We start from the raw sequence: 15,274 nt of genomic DNA on the forward strand, positions 1-15,274 counted from the left end.
GACGCGGTGGTAATACGTGTGATTTCACAGTTATTCATTACCCTCATTCTTGTCGCTCTTTTTATCACTCGTTCTTCAGCTGCTCTTTCTAGAGTTCTAGTTGCTGTTCATTTCAAAGATTGTCTGCAGACTTTCAAGTACGTACTCCACTTGATATCACTCAGAGGGAACGAACAACTCACCATACATTAAGATATTATAAACCATGGGCAACGCCGTGAGTGCTGCCCAGTCGGGAGTCTCCACATTTACTGGGGGCTCTGCAGGTATTGCAGGTTCCGCGATCCACCAATGTCTCATCAAGGCCGTAGGCGACGACAATGCCGCCTTCAAAGGCGACCCCCTCTACCAAGTTAATGATGTCAAGCCATACAACCTCGATATCATGATCACTCCCACCGCAGTCACCTACCCCGGCACTGCTGATCAAGTTGCTGCAATTGTCAAATGCGCTGCCGAGTACAATCTGCCTGTACAATCGCGCAGCGGCGGACATTCATTTGCGAACTACGGCATTGGAGGAACGGACGGTGCTGTTGTCGTCGACTTGAAGCACTTTCAGAAGTTCTCTATCGACAATTCTACCTGGCAAGCTTCTGTTGGTAGCGGAACTCGCCTTGGTGACCTCACCAAGCGACTCGGCGAGAATGGTGGCCGTGCCATGGCTTATGGAACATGCCCACAAGTCGGTGTCGGAGGACACGCACTTATCGGCGGACTTGGACCAGCTTCTCGCATGTGGGGTGCCCTTCTCGACCATGTTGAGGAAGTCGAGGTCGTTCTAGCCAACTCAACTGTCGTGCGTGCCTCGGATAAGCAACACCCGGATCTCTTCTTCGCCATGAAGGGAGCTGGCGCCAGCTTTGGTATCGTCACTGAATTCAAGCTTCGCACCCAAGCAGCACCCGGCAACGCTGTAATTTACACTTACACTTTCCAAGGTGGCTCGACACAATCAAAGGCAGATCTTTTCAAGAGGTGGCAGAAGTTGGTCTCCGATCCTCAGCTCTCGAGAAAGTTTGCCAGCCAGTACATCGTTGCTGGACCTATTGGCGCCATCATCACTGGTACCTATTTCGGTAGCCAGGCAGAGTACGACAGTCTGAATCTCACTTCCCGTCTTCAAACAAGCCAAAGCAATAGCTCCATTGAGATGAAGGATTGGCTCGGTGTTGTCGGTCACTGGTCAGAGCAGGTCGCAATGCAACTTGTCGGCAACGTCCCGGCTCACTTCTATGCCAAAACCCTTGCCTATACAAAGAAAGATCTCATGTCAGATGATACGGTTGACAAGGTCTTCAAATACATTGACACGGCAGACAAGGGCGGTGCGCTTTTCTTTATGATCTGGGATCTTGAGGGTGGCGCCGTCAACGACATTGCGAAAGATGCAACTGCGTATGGACACCGCGATGCGCTGTTCTTCCACCAAGCATATGCCGTCAACCTACTGGGCAGGGTAAGTTCATCCCTCATTGTTTCACACTATAGACAGCTTTTCTAATAGCATGCAGCTCAACGACACGAGTCGCGCCTATCTCAACGGTATCAACGACGTTGTCATCAACTCGCGAGCAGACCGCGATCAAGGCGTATACCCAGGCTATGTCGATCCCGCACTGGGTGCGAACAGTGCAACCTATTACTGGGACGACAATGTGAGCAGGCTGCAACACATCAAGGCTTTAGTGGACCCACGCAACGTCTTTAGGAATCCGCAGAGTATTCTGCCAGCGGCCAAATCAGTCAAGCAGAGGGCGATTGTATGAATTTCTCGGATGGAAACCTGAGGGCTTGGCAGGAAACTGGGATTTATAAGCTAGGATCGCGATGTTATTCTTCTATACGTATATTTCTAATGACTCACACATGAATTCATTTCTCCAAGAAAACCATACCCAATACATGCAAGGCCAACGTCGTACAATATATACGTAGTACCTCTTGTCTCCTTGGCGACAACAGGCTGCTCTTCAGCTGAAGCCACGAGCTGAAAATAACCGCTGGGCATAAAAACGCATCATGCTATGGAAAATCATCCATAACCCCAAAATCAACCCCTTCATCACTCGCTCGGTAGCGTTCTCTCTTTTCTCTGCTTCGTGTCTACCTGAACCTTCTTCACAATGACTTCACCATACCCACCCAACATCTACCAACCACCATACCCGCCCACTCCTCAAATATACCCTCAACAACCGTATCAATCAAACCCCTACCCAAGTCCAGATCCCCAGTGGCAGCAACACCCCCAAATGAATTACGCCGCCCAACCAATCTCCATTCAAGACGCGCAAATGCCCATCAGAGAAGCAGAAAAACAAGATGAACCGTGCTGCTGTGCACGTCGAGGCTGCTTCTGGACCTGGTTTGATTGCAGGACGATATGTGTGGATTGTTGTCCATCGTGTTGTTTTGCGTGTTGTTGAAGGGAATGGTGGGGGGCTAGAGGATACGTTTGCTTAGGGTGAATTACTACTTTGAGATGGGGGTGTCGGCAATGGTACGCAGCGGATAAAGGTGCAGGGTTTGTTCTATTTTTGGAAGTAGGGTATTTTGTACGGTTGCGTTATTGTGTGATGATGGTGCTTGGCGAGGAAACAGCATGTTACACGGGTATTGGCGTCTATTTGGCATTGTTCGGGGCATGACGGTTGGGCATTCTTGCAAGACGATCAGTCGAGTTTTGAGCTTGGTGGGGGAGGTATCTTGTCTCGCGTATTATGGATACTTGAAATGCTTGTGAGAGACCGCATGTCGATGCTATAGCATCAAAATACCCTCCTTTCTACACAAGGCAACGTAAATCTGGGTAACATGACGGATGAGAGTAATGGTTGCTGGAAGAGACAGAACAGAGAGTTCATATTTGTGTCATGCCATAGATCACACTGCTCTAACGATGAGAAAATTCGCGAGAAATCATGAATGTACTAAGTTGCAATGTGTACGTAATACGCAAAAGGGATGAGATTCGGCGTATGCAGGTTTCATTGATGTTGGTTTTTCGCAAGCACTCTCCATAGCGACGTCAAAAATCCAGAGATCCCTAGCTTGTCGTACTTTCTTTCTATCGACGAGGGCACATATTAGAATTACCTTATTGGTTGAGACATCAGTGAAGTCCCTGGGATAGGTGGCCACTGGTGGCTGTCCGTACCGTACAAGGACTTGAGGCATGAATTTAACAATACTAACCAAGCCAACCGCATTCTGGATATCAGCATTGGAAAGGAAACGATCTAGAGTCTTGCAATTTCTGAGTTCGCATACAAAGTTTCATAGCGACGAAAGTCAGTGCCGCGAAACCTGTGTCCTTGTACAGTGGCAAAAATGTGCTGTCGTCCGTGCGGGCGCAACTTAAACCCGAGGAAATCTTGGTCAACCCCTTGCAATAACCCCTTGCATTGGTCCGCCATCATCTGCACGGAGAATACTAGCAAAATCAAGAGTCAATTTCGACTTGGTCAAGAAAATATGACTTAAAGGCCGACTCTGAGTAATTGGCCTGTGAGATTTGAGCTTCTCTGATGCGGCGGTACGTCCCTTGCGGACTCTTTACTATCCAATAAGAACGTTGTCCGCCAAGGAACTCATGTCACTCACTTGTTGCAGTTCCCGATAACATAATCCTCTCGAAAGTCTCAAATGATCTTCAAAAGCAGTCGGCCGTCCGTGCCTTCGAGGCGCTGCCTTCCTTACAGGCTCCCTGGCTGTTCCTATTCCAGACCATGGCATCTTCAGAAATTCCAGAACAAACGGCAGGTCAAGTCTGCTCCAGATTGCAGCAGTACACAACGAAGACTTTTATGGGGTAACAGTGAGCCGCCACAACACTTCGGACCAAAATCCCGGATACCGGATCTCTTCGAGAGAAAAGATGAAATGCATTTGAAACTTGCAACTCAGCAATTAGAATGGCACGAACTCCCACCACCACATCACCATGATATGTTAGAGGCAGCGGCAAGGGTCGGACGCATTGAAGAGCGCATTCAGTACACCTTCAGAAACAAAATATTATGCGTAGAAGCATTGAAGGTCACGACATCGAACTCCCCTCTATTTTTCAAAGGTATAATTCATAAAGTTAAACAGAACAATCGCCTGGCATTGCTAGGCGATCGAGTACTCAGCATGGTTTTGTGTGGTATATGGTACAGTACAGGATACTCACCAGGTGTGTTTAACGCGCAGCTTATATAATTCACACTGACACTCCGGATAGCTCATTGTAGGCGATCTTCTACCAACGTCACGTGAGACAATGTCTAAGCTTACATATCGTATAGACACGAGGATCCATGACGCGACAGCAACACAATCCGGGCTGTACTCAAAGGCCCGTAAGCTTGGTATAGACAGAGAAGTCCTAATTGGCGAAGGGATGTATACTCCATCAGTGAGGCAAATCGCTGAGAGCTTTGAAGCTATACTCGGGGCTGTCTACGTGGATTCTGATCACAGCCTCGAAACGGTAAAGCAGGTTATCAAAAGTATTGACCTCGATAAACACGAATTCTTGAAGGCACCGCCCGAAGCACATCTTGACCTACAGGACTTTAAAAAGAAATACATCGTGTATCAGGAGGAAGAGCTACTGTTCGAGGAAAGGATTAGATCTCTGGAGCACGAGGCAGAAGAAATTCAGAAGTATTTGAGAGATGCTGAACCCTCCATCACAGGTGTGCCAGGGGCGAAGCCCACCATCAGCCCCGAAGCGCAGTTTGCTATCCGCAGAGAGGCTGCGAAGCTGGAAATCAATGCAAGGCAGTTATGGAAAGAAGTCAGTCAAGCTGCTACTTCTTCTGTCGGCAGTCTTGTCAAAGGAGACGTGAGGAGAAGGACAAAAATTATGATCAATACGGCATCAGCGTTGCAAAGTGAGATGAATCACTCTGATGGAATCGTTGAAGAGCAGTCAACTGAGGAACCTGCTATTGACACTACGACCACTGATGATTTGGATCCAATCGTAAGTGCATATGAAGCAGTTGCGAAGCCAACCAACTGCTGAATCCTCGAGATTGTTTCAGTATATACTAGCTAACAAGGTCCTTTTAAAGAACGAGAACCCGCCACTCGACGAGTCTGCACAAGGTGGCACTCCAGAAACAACGGAAAAGCAGCCAAATTCACCAACCTGCCTCTTCCCGAGTGAAAACAGCACAGATGATACACCAAAGTTGGCCATTTCAGCTTCACAAAAACCGTCGGCAATACCAGCTGATTCCCTACTGCCGAAGGATAGCAATGCTACTATCATAACTCTCATAGCCGAGTTCGACGAAGTTATCAAGCAACATAACACATTAAAAAAGAGAAAAATAGGAAAGCCGTCCAACAGGGTATTGGGTATCAAGATTGTCGCATGGAAGAATGCATTGCACAAAACAAGCGTTCTCAAGCACCGAGGCGAATCAGCTGATACACTGGCCATATACGAAGACATGTTGCAAAAATCTCTGGAAAACAGTTTACTTTCCAAACGGAAAGATTTGGCTGTTCGACAGAAAAAGACTCTATCACAAAAAGTCAAGCCAGCAGTATCTCTGGAGGTTGAAAAACCTACGACCTCAACACCTGTAATAGAAGAAACCAATCTTGCAAAAGAGCAAGACCAAAATCAAGACCAAGGCCAAAAACAAGAAAAGAAAAGATTGACACCTGCTCATAATGGACATGAGAAGGAAAGCAGAGAATTTGTGGAGAGCGTTGAGGATCTAGAGCGAACCATCAGCGAATTCCACACTGCCACATGGGAAAGCACCAACAAAACTGCAGAACGGGTTCCACAGCATGTGTTATGGAGGCCCTTCCATAGCCGTCAAACGGGTACTAAAGTCCGTGACCGAGTTCGGAAGACTACGTCCCCACGCCAAGGCAAGACAACATCAGAAGCCCCTCCTCGGACTTGGAGCATTCGGAAACCAAGAAAAATTCTGATTCGGTCTCAGACCTCTCCCAAAAACTTTAGACCATCAAATTTTCCGTCTCGCCCGACGTCTAGAGATCGTGCGGATCCGTGAGCGTGGGGTCTGAGTTATGATGGAGTTGTGGAAGGGAGGTCGGGGTAGTCTTCGGTGCTCTTAGTTTATACATTTTCAAGGTGCCTCAGTCGTGGGTACGTTTCACGCATGGTGGGTATCATATATCGTTTTCATCATTACCTTTTCTGTATGAAGAGTACTTGTATGTACTAGGGCTTTTATGAACACAACAATGGAAGTTTAATGATTTGTACGATATACGTATTGCTACGCTTGTTGCAATTGCCAGTCAGCATTTCCAGTGTCCAGGATCACTTATTGACAAACGACATTTCATTCAACCCTCTTTCTCATATACAGAGCTGTTGCGGAGGCACACCATGAATATCATCAACATCACCAGCGCCTCACCCCCCCCCCCCAACTTCCACTGCCGAGCAGCACCGTCGGAAACGGGTGTCGATCAGGCCCCTAGATCGGGTACTGTAGATCAGATTAGCACCAGGGTTAGCTATGACCTCAGCCCATCGATCTCGTATCACATTAGAACTCTTCATCTCAAACACCACTTCAAAAAAAAGATACATACATATATAACAAATGTACGCATACAAACTATACATTTCCATACACCCCGTTTTACAACTGGTCCAACAACCCCACAACCTCACCCCTAAGCCCCTCAACCCCAACATTCCTCACAACTCCCAACCTCCTACACTGCACCTCCACCTCCCGACTCTCCTTCCAGCGCTTCCCCAGCACAACAACAACCGGATATCCAATCAAATCTGCATCCTTCATTTTCCAACCGAGATTCTTGCCAGAACGATCATCTAGCACTACATCCACTGCCCCCTCCCCATCTCTTCCAGACAACATGTCGTAAACGTCGTGAACGTCTTTTTCCTCTGCTGCCGGGGAACTCAGCACAACGACTTCGTAGGGAGCAATGGCGCGGGGCCAGGATAATCCTTTGGCGTCGGACAGGAGTGATGCCACAGCTCCAATTATACGGGATACGCCGATGCCGTGGCAGCCCATTTGGATGGGGGAAGAGAGGGATTGGTCGGGGAGCGCGACGACAGCGTTCAAGGGGGCGCTGTAGCGCGTGCCGAGGTGGAAAGTGTGGCCTATTTCGATAGCTTTCTGGACGTCGAGTTCGCCTTGGGTGCAGCGTGGGCATGAGGCACCAGGTTTGGTGATTGTGAGGTCGATGTTTGAGGAGTTGGAGGATAGAGAGCGGTCGTATAGGTCGATGGTGTTGGTTGCTTTGGGGAGGAGGGTCGAGAGGGTCGAGGACTCGATTCCTGTGTCCATATCTAGGTCTGCAGGTAATGCTTTTTTCACAGCATGGAGGTTGATGAATGCGGGGGCTGTGTCCCAGGATACTGTGTCGCTTGCTCCTACATCAGAAGGCCGTGGGATATGGATGTTGATTGCCGTCTTCTTATCTATGCTTATGCCTGTGAATCTCATAGCATCTCCTGTATTTGGCGTGCTATCAGTCTTCTTCTCTACGAGCTCTTCATTTGCCACATAGTCGCATGAGTTACATGACCATACATTGTCCTCGCCTTTTGGTGATACAAAGTGATACTCATGACTTAGTTTGCCACCCATGTTTCCAGAGTCGGCATCGGCGACCAGGTAAGGAAGCTTGAGCTCCTTGAAGAGGTTGTTGTATGCTTCCCGGACGGATTCATAAGTGTTCAAAGCAGCTTCCTGCGAGTGGTCGAATGTGTACAAATCCTTCATCGTGAACTCTTTTGCTCGAAGTAATCCTTGTCTCGGCCGTCGTTCGTCGCGGTACTTGCGGCCTATCTGATACAGTCTCAATGGCAGATCCTTGTACGAATGTACCATACTGGCAACAAGAGCTGTGACTTCTTCTTCATGAGTCGGAGAGAGCAGAAACCCGGATTCTTTCCTGTCTTTGATGCGAAGGAGTTCCGAGTTTGCGGAATACCGGCCGGATTGCCGCCATAATGTTTCAGTGGTAATAGTAGAGAGCGAAAGTTTCGAAGCGCCTATAGAGCCCATATGCTTGTCTATAAGTGCTTCAAGTTTGTTTTGCACACGCAGACCTAGTGGCAGAAGATGGAAGACTCCTGAATGTGCCTGCACGTGATGAGTCGGAAGGTTGAGACTGGGGACAGGGTGGTGAGATTACCTGGCGCAAAAAGCCGCTGCGTATGAGCAGAGATTGCGACTCATCTTATCATTTGGTCAATGTATATTTTGCATAGAGTACTGAAATTGCTTACCTTGCTCCCCGTCTTGTGGTGAGATTCCGCCAGTTGGTGCCCAAAATTTGGATAGCCGATTTCTCGAATCGGTCTGGGTTAATCGTTAGTTTGAACATATATGAAACCTGTAAGACGCGAAATATCCTACAGCTATGTACCTAGTGTTCCGGCAACTCTGAATTAGTGTTCTCGATATTCGCGGTTGCCGTAAAGTTTTCCACATTTGAGTCGCCATGCCCGCACGGCTGAGGAATTAGCCTCGGTGAAGGTGTAACAAAAATTGGAAACGTCTGGGTATGACGTTAGAGACTAGAAGTACAGTAAGTTTGAATGTACTTCAAGGACAACCTGCAACTGCTAAGAGCCGCCGTCGTGAGATACCAAGCACGGACCACCTCCGAACCTGAAGGCATGGAAATATTTGGACAAACAACTCGACGTCCATTGCGACACGACAACAGCCCATGTAAGTACCGTACCTCGACTATAGAGACAATATCTCTTCCTATAAATACTAAATGTATCAGAATGCCTCCACGGATACGCATACGGCCACGGGCCCTCTGCGCCTGCACCTCACGCCCCAACCACATCATCTCTCTTCCCGCAATCGCAACCTACGCCTCGGTTGCCGCAGCCTCAGCAACTACCCCCGCCCCGCCAATCCAGCAGACATACAAAGCCACAGCGCCAGTGCTACGGTACCCGCCCACTCAACCGCCCTCTCACAAGCCGCCAGAGGTCCGCAAGACGCAATTGCATCGACAATACCAATCGCTACTCAAATCGTCGCCCTTGATCCTGATTTTCCAACACAACAATGTCAAGGCTGTGGAATGGATGAGTATACGACGGGAGCTCGCTATTGCGTTGAGAAAGCTCGATGCGCAGCGAGCAGCCAACGGAAAGGAAACACTAGCCGACGAGATCAAGATGCAAGTCGTGCAAACCAACATCTTCGCAAGCGCATTGAGGGTAGTTGAGTTCTTCCACCCAGAAGAAGCCACTCTGGATCACGCACAACATCCCACCGACCCCCGCACAGCGACCAGCGCGCAGATACCGCAGACCAGCAACCAAGCCGACGATGAGTGCTTCACACACGGCCTATCAAGACGAGCCCACGAAATAGCCAATAACCGCAGGCTAAAGCTAGAACTCGAACCTCTCCTCGCCGGCCCCGTTGCCGTCGTCGCCTTCCCCGCCGTAACACCTGAATACCTCAAAGCGGTCCTTTCCATCCTCTCACCCTCAAAACCCGACTTCCCCGCCCCAACCCGCAAGGCGAACCCCGACTACTATGAGCCCGCTGTGCAAGCTGGACTGCAGAAACTGATGCTACTGGGCGCACGAGTCGAGGGCAAGGTGTTTGACGTCGAGGGTGCCAAGTGGGTTGGCGGTATCGGCGGCGGCCTTGACGGTCTTAGGGCACAGCTCGTCCACATGCTGCAGGGCATTGGGGGTAGTCTTACCAATGCGCTCGAGGGCGCGAGTAAGAGTCTCTACTTTACGGTTGAGGCGAGACGGATGGATATGGAGGAGAAGGAGAAGGGGCCCGAAGAGAAGAAGGAGTAAGGTAGCATTTTATGCTGTACATGTATGTTTGGTCCGAAATGGAAATGTAGAAATACTTTTTGTACAGAACGAAAATTTTGAATCGCATCTACATTCCCTAATGTGTGAATGCTTTTCCAGAAAACGTTCCCATGACGTTGATATCACATGTACTACTTTTTTTATTAGTTGTCTTGCAGCAGCACACACACACACACACACACACACACACACACACACACACACACACACGCGTGGCGAGTACCTGGATCTTGTATTGCTTTCATCCTTCTTTTTCCCTTTCTTCCCGTCGCATTCCGTTCCGCAAAAAAAAACAAGGAAGGAACTGTTTTCCAAGAAGAAAAGAGAAGAAAAAAACAGAGTCTTACTGGTCGTTTGAAACTGACAACATCCATGCCCATAAACATACCAAGCCGCTTCAAACACGTTGAAACTTGTTTTTTTTCTCTTTCTCTTTCTTTCCCCTTCTTATTATTCTTTTCACGGTTTTCAAGGGAAGCAAACTTTTTTTGACTTAGTTTGATATCATTTTTCTAAAAACTAGGATATAGGAAGGCACATTAGAACAAAGAAAACAGATATTTGTTTAATTTGTTTGCCGTGACATTCCCAAGGGTATCATGAGGGTATAAAAAAAGGTTGTTTTGCTTTCCCCTTTTTCTTTTCCCAAAATATGCACAATGTCGAAGTAGGTTATTTGGCGGATGTGGGTGTAAAAAACCCCCCTTTGACTTCTCCTGCGTCGGAGGAAAGAAACCCCAGAAGAGTTGGTTTGCCGGGGGGTAGGTGGGTAGGAAAGCGGAAAACAGAGAGCGGGAAGGGAGGGAAATAAAGGGGTAGGAAGGGAAATGATGAAGCAGTTTCCCTCACCCCTGCCCCCCTTCCCGCTGGTAAAACAAAAGCTTTCCCATACATACACACTCTCTCACACGCACGCGCACGCGCAGCAAACAAAAAACACAAAAAGCAAGCAAAAAGGAAGACCAAACTAGACTCAAAGTCGACATCCTGGCACCCCAATCTGGTTCTCCCCTCCCATGTATGAAATGTAAAGTAGGTATAGGAATATCATGATCGTCATACCGTTTGCTTCGCCTCGTTCGATCGATCGTTTTTTCGCTGCGCATTATGCCAATAGGAAATGGTGGGTTGTTGTTATTGTTGTTGTTGTGATGTTTGGTTGTTATTGTTGGTGTATAGGGGTGCTGGTACCGGTGTTGGTGATAGTGATGATGTGAATGATGGACGGTTTCTCCCGCCTGGTACACAACCCTCGATATCACTCCTGCTGCTTTCGTAAACCCGAAATTTTCCTGTAAAACGCCGATTATGGAGAGAGCCGGAAACCCCCGATGCTGTTTAAACTGATGAGTGCGAAAGAAAATGTCGACGTTACTATCGTCGTGCGCCGCCTACTTCCACCGAATGCGACGTTCGCTCGAATTGCAGCTTCCGTCTCTTGTTCGCCAGGCTCCCTCCTGGTGTGTCTTCGCCTCCAGTCGAGTCTGCATAGTCGTCTCCAAACCCTTCACCGTAGCCTTGGAATGCAGCGTCAGTATATGCACGCTTCGACCCTGATCGTTCTGGCCTGACTAGACCCCTATTAATGTGATTATTGGGTGTTGGCGCAGATGATGTATATGGTGTCGTTCGCTGTGGTGGTGCATCCTGTGCTTTTGGCTTGACTGTGTCGTCAGTGCCCAGATATGCCTTGTACTTGGCAGCATCTGCGTTAGGAAGAGGTCCAGGGCCCATGCCTGCGAATGCGCCATCGAGCAGTTGGCTGAAATCCGGAGTGAGACCTGTGCCGTCTGGCATCAGGGCGGTTTTGTCGGCCTCTCGGTTCTGAACGTGGTTGGGCAACCAAATCTCCTCTGGCAGCATCAACAGATCGCGAAACACGCCATCCATTTTTGTTGCTTTTGGCTTGCCGGCAATCTGCATCTGCTTGATGTGACCCTCGTAGGACTTGCGAAGCTTGTTAATCTTCTCGCCTGTTACCGGGTCGTTGCGGGCTACGGAGCTGGCGAGTGGCTCGAGCCTGTACAGGCGGATCAGATTTTGCGAGGCGTGCGGCCTCGACTTTTCGATCCGGTCTGTGTTGAGTTTGAATAATTGGGAGCCGCTAATTCCCTGGGCGGCCTTGAGTCTGCCGTCGGGCGTGTAGGGTGACTGGGCTTGCCGGTTGTGGTTGGACAGCCTGTGACAGCGCGAGCGAAGGGTGTCATCGTCTGCACTCTCTTCCATCGTCGCATCGCCGTCGCTATCGACATTGGCGCTGGACAGGAAGCCGGCAGTGCTGGCGGGGGTGGGAAAGGGGTGCAGGCTGGATGCCGATGCGGCCGACTGAGAGAGCGAGTGGGCCATGAGGACTGAGGATTGCGGGGAGCGGTCCGACGACGTCGTGGTGTTTGTCGTGGAAAAGCCTCCATTGGATTGCGAATTCATCGAGGAGTAGGGTGGTGAGGTGGGCGTGCGCGGATGGGGGAGCGTCTTTGTCGTCTGGCCGCTCGCCTTGGCAGCGACGTCAAAGGGCGGGCTGGCGGGTGAGAATCTTCCGATCGAGTCCAGGCGTTGGCGTTTGGCGCTGTGATCCGACATAGAGGCCGCTTCACGGGGGTCGGGCGTGGGACGAGGGCTCGGCGGCGCAGGCGGGCGGCGGAGAGGGTGCGCGGGTGAAGGAGAGCGAGAGTGAAGGCGGGAGGTCGGGCTGGTTGAAAGCGCTTGGCGGCCTCTGCGCGGGTCGACCGCGGCAGCAAGGGAGGGCGCTCTACTCAGTAAAGCGCATGCGAGGGCGGGGGCGGCAGCGATGGGCGAGAGATGGCGGCGATGTGCAGGGCGTGATGGGGTTGGGGGTGTTGGCGGTGGTGGTGGCGGTGGGTCAAGGAGGGTCGTTGGTCGGCGGGAGATGTGAAGATGCGAAGGAGACGATGGGGTGCACCGGCGGTTTGGGCTGAGCGCTGCGCTGTGAGCCCGCACGTGACCGTCCACGCCCGGTTCACGCGGCCGCGATCCAAAACCGCGTCCAGGTGCTAGGGTGTGTCACCCTCCCATCGCCCGTTTGCGAAACACTTGGATCCAGGCACAGGCTCACAACCCCATGTCGCAGCTGTAGCTGCGCTGCTGTTGCTGCTGCTGCTGCTGCTGCTTGTGTGCTGCCCTTTCGTCCTGGCCAACATGCACGACAATCGGCCGCGTGCTCATGGCTCTGGCCCGGCCCCCCCAGCAAATGCACATGCTGCTGCGCAAACCTCCCGCCCCGGGGCTGCCAATCCGCCCGCGCCTAGCAACGTGCCCAAGGTCCAGCAGCCGAAGCCCCAGGCACTGCCCTCACGATCTGCGCCCAGCTCCATCTTGGTCTCGCCCCGCCAAAAGGGCAATCCCATCCTGAACAATGTGCGCGCCGTTGCCTGGGAGTATTCAGACATCGCCCCCGACTATGTCGTCGGCGCCACCACATGTGCCCTGTTCCTGTCCCTAAAGTACCACCGACTGCATCCCGAGTACATCTACAACCGCATCCGCGATCTCAAGGGCCAGTACACGCTGCGCATCCTGCTGACCATGGTCGACATCGAAAACCATGAAGACCCCCTGCGAGAGCTGTCAAAGACGTCGCTGGTCAATAACGTCACCGTCATGCTGTGCTGGAGCGCCCAAGAGGCCGGCCGCTATCTCGAGCTCTTCAAGACGTTTGAGAATGCAGCCCCGACCAGTATCCGCGCTCAGCAGGCAGGCTCATACGCTGAGAACATGGTTGACTTCATCACTGTGCCCCGCAGCATCAACAAAACAGACGCTGTAGGCCTAGTCTCCAACTTTGGAAGCATCCGCACTGCAATCAACGCTGCCCCTGAGGAAATCGGCTTGATTGCAGGCTGGGGTGACAAGAAAGTCCAGCGATGGTGCAATGCCGTTCGAGAACCGTTTAGGGTGCAAAAGGCTGCAAGGCGGGGTGGCCTTGTCCAGGAAGCCAACAACCCACCAACCGTGACAGAAGGTGAGGACCAGGCACAAAGTGCGGCAGTTGCCGGTGACACAGCACGTCAAAGGGTCGACGACGCCGTACCTCTTGCAAGGGAGCTAGAGAAATCTGCTCCTTTCGCAACGTCTGCATCGGATGCCGACAAGCGGTCTGATCACCGTCTTGCCGAAGATATAAATGAAGACGACGAGCAGGCAATGCGTGAGCTGGAGATTGGTCACGTGTCGGGGGCCAACGAGGCCCAACCAGCAGTGGCAACGCCAGCGAAGAGGAAACAACCTGATGACAATATGAGTGAGGGTGTCATGGTAGCTTTGGATAAGTTGAGGAAGCAGTAAATCAGACAGCAACCTAATATGTAGCACGAAACAAGAATATCATAGAACCCAAGTGTTCAGACAGCATGCGAGCCTTGGACTAATGCAGATCCATCTGACGTGCATGTCTTCTGCCTTGTGAAGGCGGGTCGCGGCTATCCGCATCCATGGTTATGGGCTTCTCTACCTAGTGGAGACGAGTCCGGGGTATCCGCATCCATGGATGTGGGCTCTTGAGTCAGGGATGGGCTGTAAATGCCTCTCTCCTGGCCCCAAAGCATAGTAGTGCATGACTAGGTCCAGTCTACCACGCCCAAGCCCCCATATGTGCAGTAAACATTTATATTGTCTTCATCTTGTTGTTTTTCTTGTCATGTTCCGACCAGCCTCTTCAGCCTAGTAACTCGGGTGCATGTTTTCATCGGTTGTATGGATTCTTCAATAAGATGACGCAGCACAACCAGAAGGGAGCTGTCAAAACAGCAACTACCAAACTTAAAAGAAACAACACCTGCATTATATCCTATACTACCAAGAGAAGCTCAGCATGCCATTACCTTATTGTTCCAACACGTGGGGCTTGAATTGTAGATCACTCTACGGAAATCCAACCGAATTATCCTACAATAACTAGCATAAAATCTGGGAAATATCCAGAGTATCTCCTCAATCGTATATTCGCTACACCAACACACTATTTCTGTTCGAAAGGATGCTTTTGGTCCCGAGAATTTATCCATCATCATGAATTATATCTACAAATCCTACATCGCTTTTGAAAGGTTTCAACATCGGTGTTGCAGCTAGGAAGACCATTCAACTACCGTAACCAATGAAGATCCAAAGTTTGTGTATGCATTCAGTAACTTGGCAGACTATTCACTATACTAACACATTACACATCGTGAGCAACCTTACTAACCCCTCGGTCAACGAGGTACATGGTCAGCAAAACATCAGAGAAAAATACACACAACCCACCATATCTAGTCCATATCCAATCCATCTCATCCCTTACCCATGCCTCTCACCAGACACCTCAGAACCCTCAACATCTCCATCCCATCTCGTATCTGTCTCAACACAAGCACTATGCTCTTCTTCTTCTTCTTCTTCTTCTTCTTCTTCTTCTTCTTCTTCTTCTTCTTCTTCTTCTTC

General features: G+C 50.3%; 7 protein-coding genes across 7 annotated transcripts; 5 read left to right on the top strand and 2 right to left on the bottom strand.

Annotated features, from left to right (window-relative positions):
• The first annotated feature begins 79 nt into the window (after nucleotides 1-79).
• COCSADRAFT_231373 (uncharacterized protein) lies at nucleotides 80-1,990 on the top strand. Its single transcript, XM_007704589.1, has 3 exons — nucleotides 80-137; nucleotides 194-1,459; nucleotides 1,515-1,990. Exons 2-3 carry the CDS (start codon nucleotides 206-208, stop codon nucleotides 1,767-1,769), a joined length of 1,509 nt encoding a protein of 502 aa, XP_007702779.1. The 5' UTR covers nucleotides 80-137; nucleotides 194-205; the 3' UTR covers nucleotides 1,770-1,990.
• Nucleotide 1,991: 1 nt separating this feature from the next.
• COCSADRAFT_231374 (uncharacterized protein) lies at nucleotides 1,992-2,452 on the top strand. The gene has a single exon (XM_007704590.1). It carries the CDS (start codon nucleotides 2,127-2,129, stop codon nucleotides 2,427-2,429), a length of 303 nt encoding a protein of 100 aa, XP_007702780.1. The 5' UTR covers nucleotides 1,992-2,126; the 3' UTR covers nucleotides 2,430-2,452.
• A 1,029-nt stretch (nucleotides 2,453-3,481) lies between these two features.
• Nucleotides 3,482-6,029, top strand: COCSADRAFT_192377 (uncharacterized protein; the record flags this gene model as incomplete). The annotated part of the gene is made up of 5 exons (XM_007704591.1): nucleotides 3,482-3,538; nucleotides 3,616-4,180; nucleotides 4,229-4,234; nucleotides 4,293-4,975; nucleotides 5,055-6,029. Exons 2-5 carry the CDS (start codon nucleotides 3,649-3,651, stop codon nucleotides 6,027-6,029), a joined length of 2,196 nt encoding a protein of 731 aa, XP_007702781.1. The 5' UTR covers nucleotides 3,482-3,538; nucleotides 3,616-3,648.
• A 524-nt stretch (nucleotides 6,030-6,553) lies between these two features.
• COCSADRAFT_39162 (uncharacterized protein) lies at nucleotides 6,554-8,552 on the bottom strand. Its single transcript, XM_007704391.1, has 4 exons — nucleotides 8,388-8,552; nucleotides 8,258-8,330; nucleotides 8,164-8,207; nucleotides 6,554-8,111 (listed from the first exon to the last, which is right to left on the bottom strand). The coding sequence occupies exons 1-4, from the start codon at nucleotides 8,472-8,474 to the stop codon at nucleotides 6,630-6,632; spliced, it is 1,686 nt and encodes a 561-aa protein (XP_007702581.1). The 5' UTR covers nucleotides 8,475-8,552; the 3' UTR covers nucleotides 6,554-6,629.
• Nucleotides 8,553-8,674: 122 nt separating this feature from the next.
• COCSADRAFT_39163 (uncharacterized protein) lies at nucleotides 8,675-9,912 on the top strand. Its single transcript, XM_007704392.1, has one exon. The coding sequence runs from the start codon at nucleotides 8,768-8,770 to the stop codon at nucleotides 9,812-9,814; it is 1,047 nt and encodes a 348-aa protein (XP_007702582.1). The 5' UTR covers nucleotides 8,675-8,767; the 3' UTR covers nucleotides 9,815-9,912.
• A 1,297-nt stretch (nucleotides 9,913-11,209) lies between these two features.
• COCSADRAFT_96501 (uncharacterized protein) lies at nucleotides 11,210-12,415 on the bottom strand (the record flags this gene model as incomplete). The annotated part of the gene is made up of 1 exon (XM_007704592.1): nucleotides 11,210-12,415. One exon carries the CDS (start codon nucleotides 12,413-12,415, stop codon nucleotides 11,210-11,212), a length of 1,206 nt encoding a protein of 401 aa, XP_007702782.1.
• A 457-nt stretch (nucleotides 12,416-12,872) lies between these two features.
• On the top strand, nucleotides 12,873-14,222 carry COCSADRAFT_39164 (uncharacterized protein). Its single transcript, XM_007704393.1, has one exon. It carries the CDS (start codon nucleotides 12,992-12,994, stop codon nucleotides 14,135-14,137), a length of 1,146 nt encoding a protein of 381 aa, XP_007702583.1. The 5' UTR covers nucleotides 12,873-12,991; the 3' UTR covers nucleotides 14,138-14,222.
• Nucleotides 14,223-15,274: the final 1,052 nt, after the last annotated feature.

Source organism: Bipolaris sorokiniana, assembly GCF_000338995.1.
Source record: "Bipolaris sorokiniana ND90Pr unplaced genomic scaffold COCSAscaffold_12, whole genome shotgun sequence".
Classification (NCBI taxonomy): Eukaryota; Fungi; Ascomycota; class Dothideomycetes; order Pleosporales; family Pleosporaceae; genus Bipolaris; species Bipolaris sorokiniana.

Coding starts and splice junctions, on each gene's coding strand:
- COCSADRAFT_39163 (XM_007704392.1), top strand. CDS start 8,768: ATGCCTCCACGGATACGCATACGGCCACGGGCCCTCTGCGCCTGCACC.
- COCSADRAFT_39162 (XM_007704391.1), bottom strand. CDS start 8,474: ATGGCGACTCAAATGTGGAAAACTTTACGGCAACCGCGAATATCGAGA. Junction 8,331..8,387: donor GGAACACTAGGTACATAGCT/GTAGGATATTTC, acceptor CGATTAACCCAG/ACCGATTCGAGAAATCGGCT. Junction 8,112..8,163: donor GCAGCGGCTTTTTGCGCCAG/GTAATCTCACCA, acceptor CATCACGTGCAG/GCACATTCAGGAGTCTTCCA.
- COCSADRAFT_231374 (XM_007704590.1), top strand. CDS start 2,127: ATGACTTCACCATACCCACCCAACATCTACCAACCACCATACCCGCCC.
- COCSADRAFT_39164 (XM_007704393.1), top strand. CDS start 12,992: ATGCACGACAATCGGCCGCGTGCTCATGGCTCTGGCCCGGCCCCCCCA.
- COCSADRAFT_231373 (XM_007704589.1), top strand. CDS start 206: ATGGGCAACGCCGTGAGTGCTGCCCAGTCGGGAGTCTCCACATTTACT. Junction 1,460..1,514: donor CCGTCAACCTACTGGGCAGG/GTAAGTTCATCC, acceptor AATAGCATGCAG/CTCAACGACACGAGTCGCGC.